The following is a 27,051-nucleotide window of genomic DNA, read 5'->3' as shown; positions in this document are numbered from 1 at the left end:
GTCTTCCTGAACATTGCCAGACAACGCAAAACAAGGAGAGACTCGGAAACTGTGACAGAGCAGAGGAAACCAGGTTGACAAGGCAACTAGATGCGGCGGAGGGGCCGGGTTGGATCCTGGAACAGAAAGAGGAGACTTCACGGAAAACTAGCGAAATCCAAGCCACGTCTGGACTCCGGTTCACAGCGCTGTGCCCGGGTGGGTTTCTTAGTATTGACAGAAGGGTGGGTCATGATTACAGAAGATGCTCACAAAGGCGGGGGATGGGCGATGGGCTCACAGAAGCTCTCTGTACTACCTGGAACTCGTCTCTAAATTCTAAAACAAAAAGTTTATTTAAAAAAAAACCTGTCCCTCGGAAATGCAGGTAGGAGCCCTTCAACGGCAGGTATGTCTGTGCCCTTTTAATTTCACCAAATGTCCTTTGAGATTGTCTCTGTTCTCCCCCAGGCCGCCGAGGCCCTAGCCATTCCGAAGAGAAGATGAACCGACACCTGACCCTACAGCCCACCCGGGCAGGAAGATGAGGGCCCGCCCGGGGCTTCCTCGCGGGGCCGCTTCGTGAGGGCTGCGCCCGCGAGCACTTTGTCCTCCAGGACCTCACTGTCAGCTGCAGCCTGTCCTTCCCTATCATGCGTCCAAGGTCTCATCCTGAACCAAAATAATCTCTCTTTCAAAAAAAAAAAAAAAAAACCCCAGCTATTTTTAACTTGTCTTTGAACAGCCAAAAGCAGCCTGCAATGCTGCGGGTGTTTTCGGGGCCGTGTCACAGAAGAGCCCGTCAGTCAGAAACAACACGCCTGGTTCATGACCAGCCCTCCAGAGCAGGAGAAGGAGGCTGTCACAGCAGGGGGGAGGGTATTTACAGTCTGTCAGACTCTGACCTCCTCTCTCTGGTCTCCCCCTTCTGTGCCAAAAGCTAGGGGAAGCTTAAACTTCAAGCCAATGACATTAAAAGTGCCTTCCGGTCTTAAAGAGGGAGGTAGGGCGCCCCCTCGAGTCCTGACAAACTAGAAAGAGCTGGTGCGCGCGTGGGGTCAGTGAGGGGAGGCAGAAAATGAACAGACTGGTTGGAACAAATGATCTCCAAGGACAAGGACCAAGTCCTCCTGGGAGCCGACGCTCTCTGTCCTGGGCCACCACGTGCTCAGTGCTGACCGCAGATGGCATTCCCGTCAGGGAACTGAAGCCCAGGAGGTCTCGAGGCCAAGGGAGGAGTAGCTCCTGAGGGCAGGCGTGGGCACAGGACAGCAAAAGGGGACAGACATCTACCTGCCGCAGACTTTCCCTCACTTCCAGGAAAAAAAAAAAGTTCCAGAAAACAACATGATTTGCGACTCTCAGTGTTTACTTCCTGCTGGGTTGAGTGGGAGGGAGGAAGGCTTTCCTGCAGCCCTCCCAGGGTCGCTGGGAACAAACGAGGGTGAGAATGGAGGAACATTCTGGAAAGCTGGGGCACCCAGCAGACCGGGGCCCATCACGCACACGGGGCTGTGCTCTTGGCCGTGGTGGGGGGTGGCCTCGGGAAGGCCTGGGACCTGACATACCATGTCCTTCTGGAGCTGAAGCCGCCTCTGAGTCCGCTTCTGGTTCTCCTTCACACTGCTGTCCAGGTTTGCAAATTTTGAGGTTCCTTCCTAAGAAACAGAAACACATGCGGAGGAGGGTTACGGAGGATGATGCTACCACCAAGGAGCAAGGGGTGCGTGGTTCCGGGGCAGAACCCCTGCCCCCCGCCATCTGGACGCCGCGCAACACCAAGGGGCCTCCAGCAGGCCCTGCGCTGTCCAGGCAGGCCTCGGGCTGGCTGGTGGCGAGGGGTCTTGTGTGTGAGGAGGCCTGGCGACAACGGCTGATCCTGCTCGCCCCCTATTTTGTAAGAAGAGCCCCCGACTTAGCTGTAAAATCTCTCGTTAATACAAAGCAGGCCGTTTCTGGAGCTGGAGACAATTTTTACACACCCCAAATATCCCTCAAAGGAATCACTTGTCCTGGAAAGTGACGAGCTCTTCCTCTGCCTGTTTTGTGCTTTCTTGATCCTGGCCTGACACGCACGTCCCCGCGTGCTGTGAAAGAAAAGAGACCATTTCTGTGGTGTGGCTCAGCTAAATGAAACTTCTGTACCGGAAGTTTTCCGAGGAAGGCCAGCACTAATGTATGAAAGCCAGACCTTCAGACATTTTTTCCCCCTCTTTTCTCCCCCAGTCAATCCCCCCCAGTTGCCTCTAAATCACCCCTTCCTCCTGGCGCCGGGGGACAGATGGCTGCTCTGTGTCGCCTCCCCTCTGTTGTAACAACAAACTCTTCTGCATAATGACTGATCTCCAGTTTGCTGACTGAACAGAAGGGGTTTCTGGTTTTGTGGTTTCGGGGTCTTGCTAAGTTCTCATTTTCCAGGAACTGTATGAATGGGAGGTGAATTTCACAATTCGGCAGCGCGTCACCTCTGCGTCGGTTTCCCCTCAGTCAGCTGCCCTGGGCTTGTTACGTGACCACAGCATGTGGCCTTTCACCGCCGCACAGCTACGAGGGGACCTCTTTCAGCGGCTCGGCCTCTCCGACGGCAGTGCAGCATCAGCATCTTCCATCATTCACCAGCCTTCCCCCGGGCCAGGGGCACCGCCAGGGACAGAAGCCACAGCCACACACTGCCTACTTTCAGGCTCTCTGTTACGAACGGTAACAAGGAGAGGTATCGTCTGAGGACCTCCTACCTAAGAGTCTTTCCTGGGGGGGAAACGAAAGTGGCCTGAAATGTGCCGCTTCCTGGGCTGGGTGGTTCTGGGTCCTCCCAAATTCTCGAGAATGTGCTTGCAGTGAGAAATCAACTCTTTCTGACTTGAAGGCGAGTGTCATCTCTTTCCAGTTCCTTCTGGCTCCCCTTCCGGTTTCTCAATCATTGGCAGATGCACAGTGTAGGGAAAATTATTGCAGATCTAACCGAAATTCTTAAGAAGGACTTCTGAAGAGTGAAGAGGCTCCTGAGAATCACTGAAATGGGGGTGCTCTAGGAAGAGTGCTGAGGACAACCTCCTCCCTTCCAGCCGGGGGCTAGAAGACTCGCTGATTCCATGACTTCATGAGAGTGAGATTCCCCTACTGGCTGGAAAACTAAAGACTGGCTGCCGTCAGTTCTTCCAAATGAGGTGCCAAGTGAAAATCCACCATGTGCCATAATCAGCCATGTCAGTGTCTTCGTTCCTCGGCCCTAAATCCTTTGCCCTGCAAGGTCCCACAACACCCATCCCTTGAAACTTCTCAAGACCTCACAGGTTCTGTGACCGCACTGCTCTGGTTCTCCCTCCTGCTGCTGCTCATGGTCACACCCGCTTAGTGATGCTTCTTTCTGACAAAGTCATCTTCTTGTTTTTCGCTATGCTTCCATCTTCAGTCCCATGGCCTTAATCATCACCCGCATTTGGATGCATCCCAAACCTCTCCCTCCATCAGCGTCCCGCTGTCCCCCGTCTCGTCCCCTCTGTGTCCTCCTTTCTCTTCTTTGGCAGAGGTCAGCTGCCCGCATCCATCCTGCTCCTGGGCCTCGGAGGAGCCTCTCCCACTAGGGTGACACACAGGCACTGGACTCCTCTCACTCCACACCGGTTAAGTCAATGGTTTTATGTGAACAGGCCTAACAGCCCTAACAGGCTTCTGCCCCGGCTCTGACAGCAGTGCGTTTCGGAGCTTCGCTAAGCGGACAGCGCCAGCAGAGCCAAATGCCTGCGCCTTTCTAGGAGGTGTTCACAGCAATTCGATCCGGGAGAATGCTCACCAAGGGTCCCACGAGCCAAGAAGGTTTGGTGGTCCTCTGCCTCCCTGCTGTTTTGAAGTGTGTGGACTCCTTAGTTTACCTGCTTGGAATGATCCAAGTTTCCAAAATCACGAAGAGGTAACAGGTTTAAGGTAATCACTGAGTCAAATAAAAGCATTTGTTTCCAATAGTCAAAAGGAAAACCATAGACTTTTGCTAATTATTATGTCGCCTCAACCGCAGTGTTAGAGGTAGCCCATTACGTCCACCCAGGAGCAGCAGAGACGCCACGGAAGAGTAAGACCGCCACAGACCGGGGCAGGTGCAGCCTGGCGCGTTAAATGGAGGCCGGCATTTTTCCTTAGTGGCTCTTCTGAAAACTTAAGTACTCTGATTTCATTTTTTTTAAAAAAAGAACTGCACTGAGAATTAACACCCAGAGTTATACACTTCATGTGGAGAATAATAAACAGAGAAGACTGGAGAGGGCCCTCCATATACATGTGACCTGCCCCAAACATTCCACTGTCCTTAATGATGAGGCCCAGACCACATGAATCCAGAGCCAAGGTTTTCACTTCTCTGGGGTTTGAGCCATATATGAGAGATTTAACTTAGCGCGCGGGGTAAGCGTCTACATTTGAGAAAGGCTTATGGGACCTTTAATGTCCAGATACAGCTCTGCTTCTAAGTTGTCAGCCAGAAGATGGCCACCAGGCCACGGGCTGCGGAGTGTGCAATTTATCTGCTTTGGAGGGATGACTCGGAGCTGTTGGGATCTGAATGTGTGGCTCCAGTGAGTCTAGCCTTGTATCGCTGACAGGGAGACCACTGAGCCGTCTCCTTCGAGCCTGATGAGCTTCCGTTTTAAAGCCTGCAAATTCCTGGGGGATGTGAAGCAGGGAGCAACCCGAGCTCAGCAAGCAAGCAAGCATTGCCCAGTGGGCCAAACCCAAAGTCAGACAGCAGCCCCGCGGCCCCGCTGGCATCACCTCTCTGGGAAGGGCTAATAGGGGGCAAGTTGTTCAAGTCATGTGAATCAGAAGGCCCCTCAATTCACGGAGTCAGAGTTTCTGAGCACTCACTCCATGCCTAACGTGTTTGGCATTAGAGATATAATGGTGAAAAGGTCCTCGCCTGCAAGAGGCTTGCAGGCCAGTGGGGAGACAGGGTAAATGCACAATTCATTCATCAGGCAATTTCTAAGGGCGCACATGGGAAGAGTTGGGCTAGAGGGGTGTCGGGCTTCTAGAGCACGCGGGAAGTGCCTGGTCAGACCCGAGTGTGTCCAGGAAGGATCCAGGAAGAAGGGGAGTCCGCACTGAGACCTGAAGGAAGAGCAGGACTGGGGAGGGACAGTCAGGAGGGCGGGAACGGATGCAAGTCCGGGAACGGCTCATCTGACCGGTACCACCCGATGCCTGTTCTTAGCGTCGGCTCTAGGCTTGTACACGTAGCTCACGCTCGACTCAGCTTCATTTGTGAGGCATACTTCGGCCTAGCAAATAGTGAGCTTGCCAAATACTAAAAATGAGTTACATTTGCTCATCGCCTTCGCATATTTTATCTTAGTCAATCTTCAAAACGGTTCTGTGATGTCGGTAGACTACCCAGTACTGCTGTCGTGTCCCATTCATAGAAAAGGAGACTGAGGACAAGGACCCTGTGCTCTGCTCGCCCGGCGCAGGGCGGCCCCGAGCGGCAGCGCACATCCGGGGCTTTCATTCTCACCCGCCCCTCCAGCCCCCCCCGTGAGGGCAGAGAGCGCCTTCCGTGCAGTCGGTCGTACCCCCAACGCCGAGCAGGGTGAGAGCTCCATCGACGTGCACGGAGTTACCAGTTTACCTTCTCTCTGAAGTTCTACCTCACCTACCCTGCCTCCTGCTCCCAAGCGGTCGAAGCAACAGTTTTATGCCTCGGTGTTAAAAGCACAGATCAAAGCTCACCAGGCTGGATCCGCGTTCCAGCCCCACTACCCGCCGGGTGTGGGGCTCGGGCGCATCCCTTAGCTCTCTGAGTCTTGGCTACCTGCCAATGAGGAAGATACAAGCCTACTGGATGGACAGGCTGTAAAGATAATGCCTGGGCCATGTTCCCCTCTGGTGACTGTTCACAACCTGTTATCTGTACCTCTATTTGCCTCCTTAGTCTTGTTTAGGGTCTATATCCACCCACCAGAAGGTGAGTTCCTGAAAACAGGGTCTGTATGAGCCATCTCCATACTCCCAGAGGCCCAACGCTTTACAAACCCTTAGGCATTCAACAAGCTCCTGGAGAAATGAATTGAACCAAGCTACCGCTTTGCCTGGCCTGGAGTTCAGAAGTCAGTCCTCGTCTGCTGTCCCACAAATACTGCTGACTGCCAGCGTGTGCAGTTCAGTCCAAATAAAGGACGTGGAGTTGCAGGCTTGGCCCCTGTGCCTCCAGGAGATGTCCCGCTGAGAAGGATAACCTGGGGCCTCTCCCCCACCAACCTGCCAGCGCGCGGCGATCACAGAGCAGGTTTCAGGAGCTACACGTGGCAACACGAGTCTCACAATCTGGTTGTGCAACAGTCAAGCTGAGGTGCTGGACTTTGAGTTTTCTCAGCCCCAAGCTTCTCAGATTTGGCATAAAAAAAAAAACCCAAAACAACCAAAAGTTCAGCCTTCAGGTCCCGTTAGGCTTTCTCATGGGACTTCAGGAATTTAAGCAGCCTCCAAGCTACTCTCCCCGGGAATGGCTTCCCAGGCTGTCAACCCAGTGCCCTCACCTTCATCAGCAGCTCCCGGCTGGTCAGATGGTTGTTATGGTCTGAGAAGATATCTGAAAGTTCTTCAAACATCAGCATTCGGTCCCTACAAAAGGGATGAAGAAAATATTAACAAATGAAGATTAGCAAAAGCCGAACCCCCCGGCCTGGCCGTCCTCAGGACCCAGGGCCCCGGGGGGTGGCTGTCCTCAGGAGCCAGGGCCACGGGGTGGTGGCGCCGAGCTCAGGACCCGTGGGCAAGGTGAGCACAGGTGAAGCCAATGACTTTTCTCATGCAGGGTGGCCTCTTTTTTTCTTTAAGGTAGACATGGTCACCTGCGTAAAGAGCCTGTGTAGGGATATTTTCTAACCATGCATGTTATAATCATTAAAAAGAATCGTTGACTATGTATGTATAGGCATGGCTGGGACACTGCTGTGCACCAGAAACTGACACATTGTAACTGACAGTACTTCAATTAAGAAAAAATTTTTTAAAAGAATTGTTAAATTGGGGTATTAAAGGTGCCTGATTGGGACATGTTGCCTTTAGCAAGTTAAAAAAAATTTAATCTTAGCAACACACACACAGCCCCACGGGCCCCGAGAAATCATCTTGGCCAGTCCCCTCATTTCAGAGGTGAAGATGCCAGGGTCAGGGATTTGCCCAAGTTTCCACGACTAACTGCTGAGAGCTGCAGCACAGAACCCAAATTCCAGACTCACAGGCTGGTGGTCTTCCTCTCAAAGTCAAAGTATACGGTGGATTCAGCATGGGCTCTGCAGTGAGGGGCGTGGGTTCAGATCCCAACTCTGCCACTCTCTCCCTAAAAGATCTCAGCCAAGTGGCTGAACTTTCCTGAGCTTGTTTTCTTATCTGCACAGTGGAAGCCCCGATGGCCCCTCACAGGATGGCTGTGAAATCAGCAGGGTCACACACACAAAGCGCCCACTGCGCTCCTGCCCCGCCCTAGTCCCCGCGTCTCCACGGGCCTCTGCTTTCCTTGGCCCCTCTAGGGTTGCTGAGTGCATGGTTCTGAAGTCAAAGAACCCACAGAGAGGGTACTATCTGTGCAACACTTTCATTATCATGAGAAAGCCACTGCTAAGAATTTATGTGTTTTACAATGAATATATTACTCTTAGAATTAAAAAAGAATCCTTAAAACTATCTATATTTTGGGAAGAACCATTAAGAACTTAATCACACGTGGGCTTAAACAGAAAAATAGACAGCTGTCTTCTGAAAGTTATTAACGTAAAGGATCATGGGGAAAGTGATAACCAGTAAGATGTCTTAACCCCGTCCCTCGCATTTAGCAATGGGAACTGTGTAAAGCTGGTGCGGAAGTGGCTTCTCTAAGGACCTGTGGTACTTCTGTAGCGTCCTTGCTAGAACCTGAACCCAGCAACCAACCAAGAAACAAACCAGACGCCCATATGGTGCAGAACAGGGCTTTGAGGTTGGTTCTGTGGTCCTTCTTAAATACAGAAGCCAGCTCAAGAATGGACCTTCTCATATGATAACCAAGGAGATTAGAGAACAAGTCTACTTTTTTTTTTTTAACTTGTGTTTTAGCCTCAAATTTGCTGTGGATGAAATCTTAGGCTGCCTAAGTGACTTTCCATAGAGTGCAATGTATGGACCACCAAGGGAAGACAGGATTACCTTTCACTGCCACCAGAGAAGGCTGCAGTGGGGCAAGGCTGGCTGCATGTCGGCCCCTGATCGTCCCTTTGTTTCTGACACCACGGCTGGGGCGCAGCGGTGAGGGTGAGGGGAGGGGGCGGGGTGTCGAGGACGAGGGCTCTGCAGGCATCTGATTTTCCTTCCCTGTCTCACCGGGCCCTGTCACCTAACGACTTGATAGGATCCGTGTCTTTCCTAAGACTCCCGTGCAGAGAATATCAATCAACTAATCTCTCTATCACACACAGAGTCAACTTGATTATTGAAATTAATGAAAAGGAGGAAGAACCCAAGAAAAGACCGGGAATCAGGAAAACTGCACTCGACTTTGAAAAGCCTGTCCACCCCTCCTTCTCCTGACAGATAACAGAGCCGAGCTCTGGAGTCCAGCTGGCGGTGGCGTCTGCAGACCCGGAACACCAGGCACTAGGATCGCCCACTTCCAAACCCGCTACCCATCAAAGGATCACGTCATAAATAATGTGACGTCCCCCAAGCAGACGTTCCCCTGATTAAGAATCCGAGCTTATCGGTCGCTTGGGTGCTCTGGGACTCCTCTCAGCATAAATCTTCGAAGCTCTGGTTTACCAACCTGAGTCTTTTGCAAGCTGGGACAGTGTCATTCCCTGAAGGCTTAGCCAGCTCTGAGTGAGCTGATGGAACTGACCACGTGGACTCTAAGGACCAAACCCACCGATTCTACAAGGCAGGCCTGCCTGGGGAGCCAGATGGCCCCTCTCCGGGCCGGAGCTGACTATGCTGCATTCAGTAGCATATATAAACAGTCCACTCATCCTTCCCTGTTATGGCCTGATTTCTTCTTTTTTGGGGGGGAGGGGGAGGTAATTAGGTTTATTTATTTATTTATATTTAGTTTTTAACGGAGGTACTGGGGATTGAACCCAGGACCTTGTACACTCTAAGCACGCACTCTACCACCGCCAGACCCTCTGGTCTGTGAGTGAAGCTCTGGGAATGGGGGCAAGAGTGACAGTGAAACAGTTAAGGACATTCTATTGTTCATCGTTCCAAAGGTTACAGCAAGAAATATGAAGAAAATCACAACACAGAAAGTGGTCAGTTAATAATTTTTGTCGGGTACCCAGGAAAGAGCACTTAGAGGTTTGTAACATCACGAAGGTAGCTTTTAATATGCTGAAGCGGAAACGAGCCAAACGGATTCCTGTCGAACAGCAAGACCTAACGTCCGTCTGCACATGTCATCCCTCACGGCTTGCAACGGTTTAGGGCTCTGGAATGTGGCTGCCAAATAACCGGGAGTAACGGCAACACACTGTAACTTCATCACTCCACAGCCTTAGCCCTCGAACCCCCGACAAGACGCACATCCTTAAACTCACCCCCCATGCCAGTCATCTTGGCTCTGGCACCCTCTGAGGATGGGTCTGATTCCCGCAGCAGCCCTGCCTCAGAACTCATTAGCGGCGATGTGTAAGACGCACCCCGCCTGGAACACGCAGAGGCTTTCAAGTGTGTTTCTCTAGGTACATAATATGAGCTTGGCAGGTGAGGACCCACGCCATTCACGCAGCAACCAACCAGCCCAGCCAAAGAAAGCGGAGCAGACACCTGGGAACTTACTTTGGGACCGCAGCCCAAGTCTTTTTTAAGCGATAGATGGAATTAGACTGCAGAGCTGAAACGATGGCCCGCAAGGAGGAGAAATTCTTCAGGATTCTACATTCCTGTATGGAGAACGATCAAAACATAAAAGGCATTTAAATATCAATAATACAGTGAGTTGGTGGCTTCCTGTTTTAGAAGTATCACAGCCGCTATGAATTCTTACCACTAAATAGGCAGCTGTGTAAATACTGAACATCAAAAAAGTGGCTCCTTACTCCCACCCCGGTCACCGAAACACTTTATAGGTTTTGGCTCCACCGGCTTGTTTTTCTCCCTTTAATATATTTTTTTGCGTTGTTGTTACAGTTTTATAGTTTCCAGCTTTCCCAGTGAAAACACGGACAGAGGTGAGTCTGCAGAGCTATGCGAGAGAAAGCAGACTTTCTTCTGCTGCGAGCACCCAGATGCCCTAAAAATACCCATGAAAGATGCCTGTATCCTTTAGACCCACAAAGTGAACCGGGCAGCAGCCACTTCGAGGTCAGACGGTATCAAACATCTCATGACCCACCCCTGTCCAGAGGGGGGGCGTATAACTTGGCAGTAAAAATTCGCCACAAGTTGAACTTTGGCTTTTATGCTCCTTGGCCAAGAGGGAGTATTTTTATACACATTCATTTGGTTTCAAACTGGCTTGTGCCTCAATCATAAACATTCAGAAACACCTTGGTACCTCAATGTTTCCAAAATAACCTGGGCTTTTAAAATAAAACTCATTTTGGCAGCGCTTTAAAACAAAATAGAAAGAGAACAGGAAGCATTCTGGATGGCATTTCCTGGGGCAGGAGAAGGGCTCCCTGATCCCCACACTGAAGCTAGCGTTCAGAGGCTGTAGCAGCAGCAGACAGTGACCCTGGAGTTAACGTCCTGCGGAAGGATCGGCAGGGACAGCGAAGCGGAGAGAGGGCCCCATTCTCAGCCGGAAAGAGAAGGTGGCAGCACGGAGACAGCGGACTATGCCTGCCTCACGTCCACGGAGAAGCTTCCTACGCGGGCGTGTGGGAGTGTAGCACACCCACTGTTTACGATCGAGGACACTGTGCGCGTGGGCTCGGCTTCGTGCAGGGCTTCCGGGGCAAGAGGTCCCAGGCTGGTTGGGTGTAAATGCACACTGCTTACAAGATCACTTCATGAAGTCATGCTGATCCTGACTATGAAGGGAAAATGGCATTCTCTGACTTAGCACGCCCAAATCTGGCTACTTAAAATTACCGTGCCAAACAAACAAACCCCACGACATTTTCTTAGAGTAAATGCCAAAGTTCTTTACAAAAGTCATGCCCACTCTTTTGAAATGCCTCAATGCTTTCCTTTTATTGAAAAAGAAAGAGAGAGAGAGAGAAAGCAAGGGAGAGAGCGAGCGCGCGAGTGAGCCAGCATGCACTCTGAATTAGTCAGCCTGGAAACCGAGCCCACGAGAGCACGGTTCAACAGAGGTTCAGAATCCAAGTTATGTTCTAAAAATCAGGAAACTTGCAATAAATAAAGGAACTCGGGCACAGATATTTCATGCAAATTGTAATAAACATATGGAACACATTATTCAGAAAGAGGCTTAAGCTCAGGGTTTAAAGGAATACGAGAAGCATCTGGCCCCCTTTCCAGAAGAAGAGGTATCTTCAGGGAGATGTGATGCAAAAGCAAAAAGGCAGCCGTGAGGGCAGTCCAAGAAAATACAGTCACATTAGGTCAGAGATAGTCTCTGCATGTAAAATGATCAATTTTCAAACATCCTCTCAACAGAAAATGTGATTAATGCAGGAGAAATAAAATATATCTTGGCTGGAAACCACCTGTGAGTTTTATTATCTTATTAAGTAACCCACACAATTCCCAGCATGCTCAACACTGGGAGCCTAAACCTCCAAGAGTGAAGGACCCTTGGCTTTTAAGCATGTGCTGTGGGGTTTGGAGTATATCTCAAATTATACAATTTGGATTTCTCATTATCACATAAATGCACAATTTATCTTTAATTTGGACCAAAAGTGATTGTTTGAGCCCCACGCTCACATACACAGATGCTATAAGGCGTCCATAGATTTTCTAAGCAGTTGACTGGATTAAAGGTAGATTATTTTCTTCTGAGACACACAGATGACTGTAAATGATATGACATTTGTGGCCAAAAAAATTATATATATATATATATTTTTTTTAATCATTATAAGAAGACAGAGAAGTTCCATGCACTTTCACACTCTATCAGAATTTCTTCTGTAGCTCTCACTTGTTGATAAATAAGCTAAATTCAGAACAGGAGAAATCTAAGTCACATACGATATTCTTCGTTTCTTCCATAGAGTATTTTTTCATATACGAAAAAGTCTGTGGTATCAGACCACCTCAAGATTCAAAATAAAGCAGCTTCTCCGATACAATTATGGCTTTGCTATTTAGTCAAAGACCACAAAAGAAAATGCAAAAACAAACAAACAGAAAACATGAAAGTTTCAGCATTAAGCCCATAGACAGGGGCTTAATGAGAAAAGTACGTAATGGGATAGAAAACAAAATGTGTTTTGGAGAGCGCCGACCCCTACAGCCCAGGACATAGGATATTTACATGACAACTTTTGTCAAAATTGTTGTTAATTACATAGCTTTTGCTGATGTAACTTCTGCCTAGAAAAAAAAATCTTCCCCAACCTTCAAATACCCCAAATCCCATCAGTTGTTCAAAGCTAAATTCAAAGGTCACCCTACGTACCGAGCCTTCCTTGACCACCCCCGTCAGGAGAGATCCTCCCTCCTCCACGTTCGCAGTGCTCATCTGGTAAGGCCCCCCCGCCCCCCCTCTTCAGCCTGGGCTGAGCCAATTCCAAGCATATCTGAGCTTCCTTGTTTGATGACAGGCTCCTGCAGGGCCACGTTAATTGTGCTGGGCCTGTATATGACCCCAAAGTACTTAACGCTGCAACTCAGGAGCGTTTAGGGGCTCATGAGATGTTTGGTGACTGACTGACTGACTGACTACTGCTCACCTTTTCTCAATCATGAAATAAGATGCCCGTAAGTGAGGGTCATATGGCGTGGAAGCAGTTGACCCAAGGGACTGACAGCCAGCAGAATGTAATTCAGGCAGAGGAATATACTTCAGATGTAAGGCCCTCAGAAAAGCCCTCACTTAATGTGGAATCTCTGTATCTCTTAAGAAAAGAGATTTAGGATTCAGAGAAGGTACCGGCTCTTCAAATCTGCACAAGATATAAATAACGCTTCCAGGTGCTGGAAGAATGTGTGCGGAATCCGTCTGCATTGAAGAGCGGTCCATTAGACACTTACACCATGAGTTTATATCTACTGAACACGGGCAGGACCAACACTCAGTCTGTGAAAAAGCAGACATGCCATTTCACCCAGGAGAAGCAGTAGTATGGGGGCCGATGAGCAGGAAGAAGTGAGCAAGGGGACAATTTTTTTGAAGAGGAAAAACACATAAACTCCCCCATTAAGAAAAGCAACTTCTTTTTTCTTACTTCGGAAGGGCAACACCAAGGGCAACCAAAACCCAGCACGCCCTCACATGTAGTCCTTCAATTGCCTTTCAACCAAATGGAAACATCAGAGTGACGGAGTCGTCTCCCATAAAAATAACATTTTGAAAAAGACAATTACGTGAGCAATGTTAATCCATTTCTCGATGATTTTGGCTCTCTGCTGGGTTTTGAGCTCTTTGCCCCCCAGGATGGTGCTGACAACGCATTTGGTGAGGGTGTTAAACTGAGAGATGGTGGCGCGGATCGTAGGAGCCAGGTGTTTGTTTTCCTTCTTGTCCCTTCGAGACCAGATGCAGCCCAGGCAGTGGTGAGGCACTACTTTCTTGAACAGTTGCTGGAACAAGAGAGGAATGGACCTTAAGGACAACGCAGACATTTCATATGGCAAAGCACGTCATCTGGGTCGTCTGTAAATGGGTATTTTGTGAAGGCACAAATGATCCTTTCCTACTTGCTTTCCCTCATGGTGTCCATTTCAGTAGACAAAAGTAAATGATTAATATATTAACTGATCAGAAAAGGCCACACGTTCTTTCTAAATCTGCTCAACTGAACAAACGGAACACAAAGACCAAAAGAAAATTTAAATGACCAAAGACATTTTGACTTTTCTGTCCTGGAAGGAAAGCCAGGTAAAAATCTATACTGCTAATCAAAAAGAAGTGTTTAAGATTATTTTGCCCTCAGAATCATATCCACAGTACGTTCTGGACATTCACAATCATGAACTGGGTTTGATGCATACCGGTTCACCTGAAAAGTGATTTGCAGGACACGTGACACTCATCAGTGTCACTATTTCCTGTCATTTGAAATGAAGAAAGTAAGAAACGTATAAAAGGAAAAACTATTCAACATCGCACTGTAAAAGCAAGAAAGAGGGATTTAAATAAAGCCTGGTTTCCAGGTCTTGCCTAAAAGTCATAACCAGTGAAATTTTCCATCTTTTTCTTACACTATCAGTTGTGAACAAGAATAAATTTGTGGACAAGTCTGAATCTGCTTTGTACAACAACCCAATCTGAGCTGTGTGAGGGCTTGTATTCCAGAGGGAGCACCAGGACTTACCTTTTGCAGACTCTCTGGTTTACTTCTGCTAGTTTATTTGCCGGCTAACTGGATGGCAGCTCTCTGCCACTTTCTACGCTGCTTCCTCCAGAGTGATAAAAGTGCAGAAGAGCTAACACCATTGTGATGATCTGTAATGGCCCTCTTTTCTTTACCCAGCTAACACTGAGCTGTGAGGTGTGACTGATGTGATCGAGTGTGTACAGCTCACAAAAATACTCAAACTTCAAAAGACCAGGAAGCACATGTGGAAATGAGTTGCCAGATAGAGTCACATGTGGGTTCAGTGAATTTATTTTATCCCAACTTATACTTTGACCCCTTTACAATCCTCCAAATAAAACAGTTCAGATCTTGAAATATTTATGAGTCTAAAGGGAGAGGAAAACCTAGGGAACAGGACAGATTTTGTTTCACCAGGATTAGAATTCTTGGTTCCCTCTGGGTATTGAGCGCCAAGTGAAAAGCACCTTCGCCCAGAATTGTAAGAAGAGCTCAGGCCTGAATTATTCAGATGAGTGATTCAAATCACATCTTCACTCTGCATATGCAGGCACAGCCTCTCTCTCAAGGATTTGAAAAGACTTCAAATCACGTTACCCCACTGCCCTCCCTGGGGCCACCAGTACTGTCACTCCCCACGTTTTACATAGAAGCGCATCTGAGGCACAAGGGGGAGACGTACCGCGTCCATGTAGGTCAGCTGCTCGGCCACGAGATCTTCGGAGAAGCACGTGAATTCCGCGGACCCGCCCCCCTCCAGGTCCTCCTCCTCTTCCAGGCTGAAGGAGATGGTGTTGGGAAACCCGTCTGTACACAGGCGGAAAAAAATCAGTCATCTGGTGCCACTGTATATGACCCTGTTCACAGAGTCAAACTGGACTCGAACTGAGGAAGGGGACGGCTACAATCCCTCAGCAAACCCACAGGGAGAGAACAGCATGGACTGGGATGAGGGTCTTCCCAACCTCTGCTTGCTCCGAGATGCTTTATAAGCTCAGAGGCCTCATGGTGTCACTTGGACAAACCACTGGCTCCCCGGCCAAGGACGGCCAGCTTGGGCAGAGTCTGGAGAAGCACAGCTGGGCTACGTTCGGGGGCCTCATTCTGGGCTCCCTCAACCTCTCTGATCAACACAAGCACTAATCCAACTATTTCCTAAAGCTAACTATGCAATTCTTTTTTTTTTAAATTGAGGTATAGTCAGTTTACAGTGTTGTGTCAATTTCTGGGGCACAGCACAATGCCGCAGTCATGCATGGATGCGCATACATTCACGAATTACGCAGCTCTTAATTACCGGGCCATTTATAACCAGCCCAGACGGCCTAGGCATGAAGGCAGGGGGAGTAGAAGAGGGGCCATTTTGGTATCAGAAATGCTGATGAAGTCTTCAGAATTGTCAAAAAGTCCTTAGAGTTCTCAAAATTTTAGAAGCAGCTTTTGGCTTCCACTTGAAAGTATTCTAGAAGCCACAGAACAGTCTTAACCTGAATCCACCTGAACCTCATTAGAGACAAGATCATCAATTAGCAAATTAATAAGGCACAGACTGAAGAAGTGGGGAAAGGCCCAGGACTCCAAATCCAAAGCAGACGGGCTCGGCCTGAGAGCCGCATTCTGCAGGACTGGAATCGTTAGAGGTCTACCTTGACTCCCTCGCCTCCCCTCCCTGGAAACCTTCCCCGATTGCTGGGTGGTTCCCCAGCCTCCTTCTTCACACTCCTTGCTCTCCTGCCTGTTGAGTCCATTCTCAAGAAGAAAAATCGAGTCACAGCCAGCTGCATCTCAGCAGACAGTTAAATCAGTGTGTTACCGCTCCCCCAGAATGCTTGCATCGTAAGCCTTTGTGAAGTAAGACTTTTAGGCATGGTGGGTCAAGCTGGGGTGGCCTGTTCTTGGTTTCCTAGCGGAAAAGGGGTGCTGAGGGGGACCATGTGGGTATCCGCCAATTCCGGTAACAAGTATGTGATTTAAGACTGGCCCCCTCACCCTGGAGTTGAAGGCCCTGGGTCTGGGCCACAACTGGGGAAGGTGGGAGGGAGTCACTGCCGGCCTCTGGAGTCTGGGACACAAACAGGCATGGGCTAAAGCAAGTGGAAACCCTATGATTTCACCACTTTTCCTCCACATAATTCTGGTCCTGTCTCATCTGGTGGAAGAATAAGACATCTGACTGAAATCCCAAAGGTCAGAATGGGCCCCTCAGCCCTCTTGCTAGCACTGTACGCACATCTATCCCGGGCGCTCTGCGGCGCTGGGGCTGACCCACTGCAGCCAAGGCCTGGGGTGCTAAGGCTGATCTCAGTCACTCAACCCTGAATGAGGCCTGATCTGTGCCCTGGAAGATGGCACAGTCCTTTCTCTCTGGGGTCGAGTCCACGCTTTCACTGTTCCTGCTTTGGACTGTCTTCCAGAGGTAAGTAGGTAAACACTTGAAGCAAAATTTCCCCTTTGAAACACGTGTAGGAGACTTCGCTTGCTTTCGCCAGCATCAAATTGGGTAAAGTTAGCACCTGGGGACCCAGCTCCTAAAACCCCTTTCCAACAACGATTCCTGTACTTAATAAACAGAGAGTTTAGAGCTTTCTTGATTAAAAATTTCCAAACATAAAAGAAAATTCACTCCTGGGATTGCCTAAAAGCCTTTCTTCCCAAAGTCGGGCGACCTGCCTCAGCCTGCCAAAGGGGCTGGCCTTCCATTCTGGCTGGAAACAATGACCACTGGTCCCACCGGTTCCCCAATTAGGCCGGGAGCCAGGGGCAGCCCCCGTGGGGAGATCCGGGCTCTACCCGGGCATCCACTCGAGCACAAAGACAGGAGGGGAGGCCCTGAAGGGAGCTGAGGCCGGCAGCTGGAGGAGTGCCCCCGGTATTCAGACATTCCCGGGGGGTGAAGTCATCTGCGATACAGCGGACTTGGCAGTCAGCTGCCAGTGATGCAACCGCATTTTCCCCCTCCCTGGCCTCCATACATAAAAAGTTCACAACAGGGACTGTTTGGAGTTTAAGGCTGTTTTCTTTGGCACTGATGCAGCTTCCCTTATCGGTGCTGAGGAAGCAGTTCCTTTCCCCCACGGAGGAAATCGGGCGTCACTTCAGGGAAATGCCTGTCAGAAGCTCCAAGTGGGTCAGCCGCCATGGCAGCCGCCACCCCGCGGGCCAGTGAGGGGGTGAAACGTCACGCTGCAGGCCCGTCCTGACCTCGCTCTGACTTTCTTCAAAGCCTGACAGTTCGAGCAGCCCACGGCCTGCCGCGGTGGCCCTTCCTCTGTCCTTGAAAATAGGCTGTCAGCTCCTCAGTGAGGAAAAAACAGCCACAGGAACTTCCCTCTGGTGAGGCCATGGGAGACACTAAATAAATGACGGTGATCGGCCCTGGCAGGGGACACATTCCAGAGATGCTTTCCGGCTGAAGGAGAAGCATGTTTTCCCAACTTCTCCAGCTTTTGTGAGGGTGGGAGCAGCACTGGATTGAATTCCTTGCCTGCTGGGGGGGGATGGGGGATGGTTTGTGATGGGTTCTCACCTGACAGAAGGAGGACCCGGTTAGGCAGATGATGAAAAGCGAATTCAGGTTCCGTGCGATCTGTCATGACAGAGGAAGGTAAAAGCTCCCCGAGGAGCTCGTCCTCTTTCCAGTATGGAAAGAAGCCCTGGGAAATCACTTTCCTCGTCTATAAACTGAGGGAGCCAGACCACATAGTCTTGAATATCCCCTTTGCTCTAAAACTCTAGAGGCGCTGAAATTAGCACTTCGATAACCTCGAGAATGTCACACCTGCCGCCAGTCCCCCAGCGGCTTGTCCTGAGGGAAACCAAGGCCTCCTCTTCTACAAACATAGTGGGAACATCCCACCACAGAGGTTCGCAGACCCAGAGCCTAGCTCCTCCCCGGGAACCAGACAAGTACTCACTGTCGGCGTCCACTTCCTGCTTGTGAAACTGCTCGAGAAGGTTCTGCGCCCTTCTCTCCGGGTCAGAGCCTGGCATCATCTGCTTGAGATAGTCCAGCAGCTTCTGCAAGCAAGGGAAGTGCGGGGGCTCTCGGAAGTCCTCTGCGCACTGGTCAAGCCAGGCCCTCAGGATGGAGGCGATTGCGCTGAGGAAGGAAGAGAAACGGAGAGTCACTGCATCCAGCGGGCCGAGGGGACGCAGAACAGCCCCGGCCGGGGCCTGGCGTGGGCGTGCCGCGGGGGGACGCGGGCAGGTGGTCAGCAGGTAATTCACCCAGAAGTTCCTGGCAATGTCGGTGAAGGTAAAGCATTTGAAAACGGCCTGACTACCTTTTATTATTTTCAGTGGTGGCTGGGGAGCAGTGGGGAGACTGTAAGTAAAAACAAAAAAGGGGGACCAGAAACTTTGGAAAAACCCACAGAGAGCAAAAAAAAAAAAAAAGACAAGCAGAAGAAGATTTAGTGAGTCCCGAAGCAACTTCAAAGTAATCTGTATGCAACAAGATTACGTGTTTCCAATTCTGGATTCACTCAAGTCAGAGACCACAAAATCTACTATACTAACATTTTAGGAAATAAATGACTGACAGCAGGCCAGAAATCTGAGCAAAGGAAGGGCCTGGCTTTCGGAAAGATAAAGGTATAAATTTAATTTTACAAAGATTACCAGGGGTTTCGGCATACCACCAAAAATGTGCTCACACAATTATCCTTTTTGCCTCTCAAATTACAAGAGGACAATGTGTTTCAACTGGGAGAAACTGTAAGCAGAGAAGTTAGGGTTTGCAAGGTAAAGGGGAAACACTTGATAAGCAAGAGCCCCTGCGGAGGCGGTGTCCTCTGACCACTCGGCAGAGTCCGCCCTGGGTGGAACGAGGACCAGGGCCCAGTTCCCTTCAGACACGTTGCTGATAACACGAGCGTGTTCCCTCTCAGTGAGGGGCAGCCTCCCGCTCAACGGAAGAGGCACACAGCTGGCTGACAGAAGGGATAAAAACTTTTGCGTGCTAGTATTCCAGGCTCCACATTCAAAGAAGACTCTACAGCCTCTCCTGGGTCGGCACGTGCTGGGCTGTGTCCACGGAGGGCGCGGTACTTTGTCCCACCGACGACCAGCCATCCCCGGACACAGGGCGTCTTCACTGATGACGGCTGGAGGGGAGGACAGGGACTACATATTCATCGATGCACATTTTATTGACAGAGATGTGACACATGGTTTTAGCTGAAGACCTAACCAAAATGTCTCAGCTGAAAAAAGAAACTTTGGGCAAATTTTAAAATTACCATCGAATTGTACTTCAAACTAATCACTTGCTTAGTTAACAAACTGTAAAGAAACTAAAAAGTATTATGACCCATAAACATGCACATATGACACTGCAGGCTGGGCTGTCTCGGGTGTGTCTAAACTTCACGTCTCAATTTCATAGCAGAGAGCTGGACTGCAATCAAGGCATAAATACAACTGAAGCCAGTGTAATGCTTAACTTTTGGAACTGAAGTACAAACACAGAAGGAAAGTAAATTTATGAACTGTTCTCACTGCTGTGGGGATCACTGCTTCACTAACACGGTCATGTAGGCATCTGGAGCTGCAAAATTCACGTACCAACAGCAGAAACAGATGACATCAAACCATCACTTAATGCTGGAATTTAAAACCATAGAAATAATTCAACATTTTCTAAAGCTTTCGTCCAGATTAAATCAAAAGGTAAACAAACGCTTCATTCCCCTGCAGAAAGCTAGAAGAAATTAATCTGGGCTCTGGGATTAATTGAAAGCACAAGCGAAATGAAATTAATGAACTTCTAGTCAGTGAACCTTCAATATTTGCTTCACTTGTTACATCATCTGCTTTGAATGAATGTTTGTGTTGCCCCCGACTTCATAAGGTGAAGCCTTAACTCCCCCCAAGATGATGGACTTCTAGTTTTTGGGACCCCACACACAGCCTTCATTATTTCTCCTTTCTTCACCAAAAGAAGTATCAGGTATCACGAGCTACAGAAGAAAATGAGGCAGCACTCTAATATTTCATTTGTAAAAGGGATAGGACCTTTTCCACAGTTTCCCTTCTTCGCTGACAAGCATCGATCCCAGAACCAGGATGGGCACACAGGTGGGGTGACAGCCTGGAGCACAGGTAAGCCTGACGTTTGCTACGTTAGCTTAACTCTTACAGAGCAGTTTTGCTCTTCTCAAAAGAAAGGCAATTTAATTTAATTAGCACTACTGCTCACTTAATATTTTTTAATATTTCAGCGAGAGCATGTTCTTTTGACGACACTGATGAAAAACCTAGATATGCCAGGATGAGGATTCACACCCCACAATTAAGGGAGCCAAAAAAGAGCATCTCCCCCTCACAATGAGACCAGCACCCCAAGGACCCTAAGGGCCCCTTGGAGTTTCATAACTTGAATGAAAACCCAAGTAGAAACCCAAAATTACATTAAAAGATAGATATTAAAAGATATTAAAATATCTTCTACTCCTTTACCTCCATCACTGTTTTAAAATTACAGAATGGATTATTTATTGCAAAAAAGTAAATATTATGAGTGTGTATAAACTAAAACAGCAAAATATCTGCTCTCCCTTCATTCTAATCCTATTTACATGACCTTGGGTTACCAGTTTGGACGCTATCCTCCTAGGCTTTTCTATGGAAAGATTTAGATAGATAGAGCACATATGTGTAAACCAACGTGGATGTTTTCCCCCACGAATAGTATGTCATGGACACATCCCTGCCCACCACCTCTAGCTCCCACAGCTTCTCAGGGTCACACAGTGTCCGCTGTGTGCACGCACATGATTAATGTTAAGTATTCTACTGTGCGCAGGTATTTAAGTTACTGTTAGGGTCTTACAACTACAACTACAAAATGTGTGTCCCTGTGTACATCTCTGTGCACCTGCCTACTTCCATAAAGCACATTATATAGTGCTTCCTTCCACAGCAAGCTGCGGCCTCGGTAGGTCCGGGGAGATCTGAAGGGGACCCTTCATTCAGAATTAAAGGGACTTGCCTTTAGGTGCACAAACTCGGACCATCAATCTACTGACTCATTTTATGCTTTGTGACAGTGCCCCTCCCACAGCTTGGCCCAAGAAGGCTTTGAAAGTCCATTACCAACCCAGACACTGAATTAGCTAGGAAAAGGGTTTTCAGGCCAAAGAGGCAGCAAGCCGGAGGAGGGAGAAGCGAGAGAAGGGAAAGACGGACACAGACAGGGCAACACAGCACGAGGCTGGCCCTGCCCTCCTGTCGTGGGAGTGTTTCTCAGCATCCGGGGGAGCGGGCTTTCTGGAAAGGCCTGGACACGGGCCCAAAGCTCACGGCAGCTTTATGTTTGCTTGCCAGTCCTGGAGAGAAATTTTCTGTTCTTGATAAACTAAGAAGTAGTTAAAATGTGAGACGTGTAACATTTCTAAAAGGAAAGGAGCATCACAAAATCATGACAGAGACAACAGGATTGCTGGCCAACGGCTCTTCTATCCTCCCCTTCCTGGCTCCCCTCCTAACATCTAACTTACATCCGAACCAGAACTGCTTTGTTGGAAAGATGTAACGAACCTTGATAATGAAGGGAAAGCCTAGTTTACAGTCATAAACTTACAACGAAGGTGTGACTGTTAAACCCAAGATGCTTCTTGGCTCTGTTCACAGAACAAGAAAGGTGGCTAGTGAAGGAAAACCTGGTCCCCATCCTGGCCGTGCCACTCGTGACCCACGGGAGCCGACGGGTCACTTAGCTCCACTGACCCTTATCTGGAGAAGGGACACAATACCGCCTGCCTTCGTCTACCTGACACCGATCAGCTGAATTTCAAGTGACACCCTGTCAATAAGGACATTGGGATACCTGGGGAGAAACATAACTGTTAGCCGACTTAAAACTACTTGCCACAAGTCACAGAATGAAGGGATTGAAAAGGGTATGGCTCCGTGAAAAGCAATCAGCGCTCGGGAAAAACTCAGAGAAACTGCCACCCGTAATAGACAGAATGGCACAGAATACAAGCCATGCCGCTACAGCAGATCACACACACACACACACACACACACACACACAAACACAGACACACACACACAGACACACACACAGACACACACAGAAACACAGACACACACACACAGAAGCACACACACACACACAGGCACACACAGACACACACACACAGCCCTGACGCATCCTCCTCAGGACAGGCCAATTCAGAAACATCAAAGTGTAATCTGAACTACAAGACATGCTTCTGGAATGACCTGCGAAGACGGAAGAAATAATTTCAGAAGCAAAATGGAAAGACTCAGACTGTGATATAATCTAAACTCAGAAAGGGGAAAAACCAGCATGTGGCCTCCTGAATTTCCAAAGTCATCTTTGGTCGGTTACAGAGCAAAACTCCTCCGTCCCAAGGGGAAGTGTGGATCTGAGGAAGCACGGTGAGGGGTGGCCAGGGTGGGGCCCAAATCTGAGAGCTGAGGGGACAAGCAGGGTTGCTTTTTCTACCACAGGCATTCTCAACAAGACGCAAACCCTTGGAGTGCACTGCTCCTTTCCCAGCCTGCAGTGGTGTGGGAAGGAAGGCATGCCCAGACCTGGAGGCGGTTTCTAAGACTTTTTCTTCTAGTAAAACAGATTCCTGAAGAAAACCAATTCACAGATCAAACCAATATTTATTGAGTGCCCATTATTTTCCATATTCACAAAAACTACTTACGTGGTGAATGTCACAATAGGGGAGTCTAGGGTCCCACAGAAAGATTTACCTTCAGAGAGAGTGAACCTGGCCAGGGCTCCAGGGAGGACCCCTCCAGGGAAATAGTGTTAAAGCTGAGATCTCAAAGGTAAGGGAGAGTTAGTGGGGTGAAGACTCTGGGGAAACAGCATAAGCAAAGGTCCTGAGGTGGGAGAGAGCACAATGCTCGCAAGCGATGGAAAGAAGAGCTGCTTAAGGAATAGGAAAAGAGGGAGGAATGCAGCATAATGAGATTTGCTGGCCAAACTGAAATCACACTTAATAATACCTGGTTGGAAGATATTAGACAGATGTCCTAGCTGAGAGGTACAGGGAAATAGCTCAGAATTTCTAGTCACTCTCGGGGCCCTTCAGGCATGCAATGCAGAGTAAGAGGGCTCACTGAGAAGGGCTTTAGGCTGCTATTATGCTCAAACCACAGATTTTTAATGCATACATGGATTTTAAGGTAAATGCATTAAATCATATTACAATCAGTCCCATAGGTAGTAAAATTCTCCAGAATTGGTAAAAGGTTTAATAAAAAAATTTCTACGTAAGAAGTTATCTCTCCCATGATGCATAGCTTCCAGGCCAAGAAACAGGATTACCATGACAAAAAAGAATAACTCTGTCCATTTAGAGCTCCTTTCCGGCCCCAGAAATCTGAGATAATAATTTATTGTTACTCAATCGTCAGCAGAAGATAAGACATGGAAACATTTTTTAAAAGCAGCAAAATATTTTTCTATTTTAGGATATTCTCCAAGGATTAGCTCTTTCCCTGATGTGGATAATGAAAAGGTAAGATCTATGCAGAAGGTGGCCTTTGAAGCAGTGTTGCCCGGGACACTGCCAAGCCCTTCGGGTGGGAGCCACTGCTCTCTGCCCTTCAGGGAAAGAAAGCAAAGCAACCTTGACCCTGACTCCGAGCCAGACCCTCCACCTTGTTCTCCTAGTCACAGAACAGTCTTCTTCTGTTCCAGGGAAGGCTGCCAGTTACAGGCTGCCTCTGAGACTCCCAGCTAGATGGTTTTCCTGATGAGAAAGAACAAAGGAAGGTACAGAGATTTCCCACCCTCCCCCCTGGTTGTTTTTTTTTTTTTTTTTTTTTCTGAAAAAGCATGGAAACATTATTATCCAGGCTCGTCAAGGTAATCTCGCAATGTTTTCTTGTAAATTTTGGTACTAACGGTGATTAGAACACTGGGAGGGAAAGAAAAAGAAGAGTCAATAAGAGAGACCCAGGGGTATGAACACAACGAAGCCAGAGTCAGGGAGAAGCACAGAAGATGCGAGGGGCCACGGGGTGGGGGGAGAACAGAGGAGGCGCCAAGGCAAGGAGGAGGAAGGGGAGACCGTGACGGGCAGGACACATGGGGACACAGAGTGACTGGGGGCACGGAAGGGCCGAGGAGGGTGGGGAGAGGGACCCAAAACCAGTTCCTCAAAACCAAGAATGTTTACACATCCGTCTTTCATCCCAAACGACGTGTGCAGGCCCTGGCATCTAAAGGTAAATTTAAGAAATGGAAGAGAATTATTGTGCATAGACGTAACCCTGTATCACCAGGCCTTCCTCAGGACGTCAGTGACTGCATTCCATTAGAAGAGGAACAAAACTAGGAGGTCTCTGAAATGCCTGTTTTTCATGAGCAGTGTAGCCAGTGTGGCTAAACACGCTCTCAGGAGTCAGACTAGCCTAACCTCTCTCCACCTCAGCTTCCCCGTCTGTAAAATGGGCACAAGAAGATATCCCTCCTCACAGAGTTGGTTTGAGGCCCAAAAGGGATGACACATAGAAAGTATTTAGAACAGTCCTTAGGACATAATAAGTGCTCAAAAAAAATTAGCTATTTTCATTTTTTAAAAAAAGAACTGCCGTCTATAAGCCTAAGGACTAAAGGCAGAAGGAACGACACTTAAGCACCGGACTCTAGCTGAGAGCTGTCTCCCACAGGGGCACGAGTTAACGATTCTGATGCTGCTACACCTGTGTGCCGGAGCTGACCAATTCAGTAAACGGAGGGCAGGTGGTGGGAGCCAGTTTTCACACTGTGGGAGCGGAAATGTACAAGTAAGTAAGGGGAGGTGGCTGGAATGGTCCATGTGGTAATGGATTAGAGTTGAAGACATCAGTAAGAACTCATATTTAACATAATATAGATACAGATGGTTATACAGAGAAATATTTATATATTTATAGATATGTATATTTACATAATTAATAATACACATGTACGTCCTAGCCATGTCAGCTGAGGGGGCCTAAAAGAAATGATGCCCAGCCGCAATGAGCACACCTAGTGCCCAGATCTTGGTTTCTAATACCGTTCTCCAATAAAAAGGACCAGGTCTCCTTGAAGAAATGGCTGATTCTAGGACTGGGGTGGGAAATATACCAGATGAGTCTAGAACATCTTGTCATGCCACAAAGTAAGGAGGGGACACAAAGTGAGGACAAACACAATAATGGGGGCATGTCCAGGTGACAGGGGAGTCAACCCAAAGAGCTCCCAATGGCCAAAGCTGGAACAATCCAAGCAAAAAAATAAAGTAGCGTGGCATCATATCCCACAGTATAAAAGAAAAATCCATGAGACATGGAGACAGCCTAAATGTCCATCAACAGAGGACTGGATAAAGAAGATGTGGTATATTTATGCAATGGAATACTACTCAGCCATGAAAACTGACAACATAATGCCATTTGCAGCAACATGGATGTTCCTGGAGAATGTCTTCTAAGTGAAGTAAGCCAGAAAGAGAAAGAAAAATACCACATGAGATCACTCATACATGGAATCTTAAAAAAACAACAACAACAAACAAACCAAAACAGAAATACAAAACAGAAAGAGACTCATAGACATAGAATACAAACTTATGGTTGCCAAGGAGGAGAGGGGTGGGAAGGAATAGACTGGGAGCTCAAAATCTGTAGATACTGACAGGCATATGCAGAATAGATGAACAGATTATACTGTATAGCACAGGGCAATATATACAAGATCTTGTGGTGGCTCACAGCGAAAAAGAATGTGACAATGAATATATGTATGTTCATGTAGAACTGAAAAGTTGTGCTCTACACTGGAAATTGACACAACATTGTAAACTGACTATAGCTCAATAAAATAAAATTTTTAAAAAATCTATGAGTCCATACTGATGTAAATAAGCGATTGAATAAATTAATAAATGGGGAAGACAAAACTCTCACGCAGAAGTTTTCCAAATCAACCGGGTCGATGCTTCACCCTAAAAGAGGGGGAGCAGGACTCCCCACTCGCCAAGTGTGGGCTGAGCGTAGTGACGTCCTCCCAGATGATACAATACGGAAAGGAAGGGGAGGGGAAAAGACATTTCCTGTGAAGAAACTGGAAGAAGGACAACTTCAGCCAGGTCATCAAGGCGAAACCCATCAACAGTCATAAACCGTGTTCACGTTCTGTGGCCTTGATGCCTTGGAATGAGAATGACGCGTCATCTCTGTGATGCATCTCCCAAAGCCTCAGACGTTCAGTCTGATTATAAGGAAGAATATCAAACCTAATTACGAGAAAAAGAAATCTTATAAAGGGGCATCCTAAAATACACCTGACCAGTACTCCTCAAAACTGTCCCAGCCATCGAAAACAGGAAACGTCAGAGACTGTCACAGCCAACAGGAACCTAGGGAGATACACCAACAAAATGAGCACAGTGTCCTGGATGGGGACCTGGGGCGGAAAAGGGACATGAGGTAAAAAATAAGGGAATCTGACTCAACTATGGACTTGGGTTAACAACGCACTGGTCCATTAATTGTTACAAGTGTACCATACTAATGTAAGAGGTTAGTGACGTATCAAACTGTGAAGGGAGTATGTGGGAACTCTGTATCATTTGCTCCATTTTTATATAAATCTAAAATTGTTGCTTAAAATGTCCTATGGGGAGGGAAAAAATGAACA

The 27,051-nt window shown here is 48.2% G+C and overlaps 1 protein-coding gene across 4 annotated transcripts in view; it reads right to left on the bottom strand.

Annotated features, from left to right (window-relative positions):
• The window catches only part of RGL1 (ral guanine nucleotide dissociation stimulator like 1), a 257,097-nt gene that overhangs the window by 23,754 nt on the left and 206,292 nt on the right, over positions 1 to 27,051 (bottom strand). For all 4 annotated transcript variants that reach the window (XM_010988516.3, XM_010988518.3, XM_064478083.1 and 1 more), the window contains 6 exons: positions 18,305 to 18,489; positions 15,073 to 15,197; positions 13,438 to 13,653; positions 9,775 to 9,878; positions 6,504 to 6,588; positions 1,548 to 1,637 (listed from right to left, as the gene is read on the bottom strand). In XM_010988516.3, the coding sequence (XP_010986818.2) occupies positions 1,548 to 1,637; positions 6,504 to 6,588; positions 9,775 to 9,878; positions 13,438 to 13,653; positions 15,073 to 15,197; positions 18,305 to 18,489 (805 nt within the window). The remainder of the gene's footprint in view (positions 1 to 1,547; positions 1,638 to 6,503; positions 6,589 to 9,774; positions 9,879 to 13,437; positions 13,654 to 15,072; positions 15,198 to 18,304; positions 18,490 to 27,051) is intronic.

Source organism: Camelus dromedarius, chromosome 23, assembly GCF_036321535.1.
Source record: "Camelus dromedarius isolate mCamDro1 chromosome 23, mCamDro1.pat, whole genome shotgun sequence".
In the NCBI taxonomy this organism is placed as follows: domain Eukaryota; kingdom Metazoa; phylum Chordata; class Mammalia; order Artiodactyla; family Camelidae; genus Camelus; species Camelus dromedarius.
Note: the sequence above shows the minus strand (reverse complement) of the source record. Positions and strands in the feature narration are given on the sequence as shown.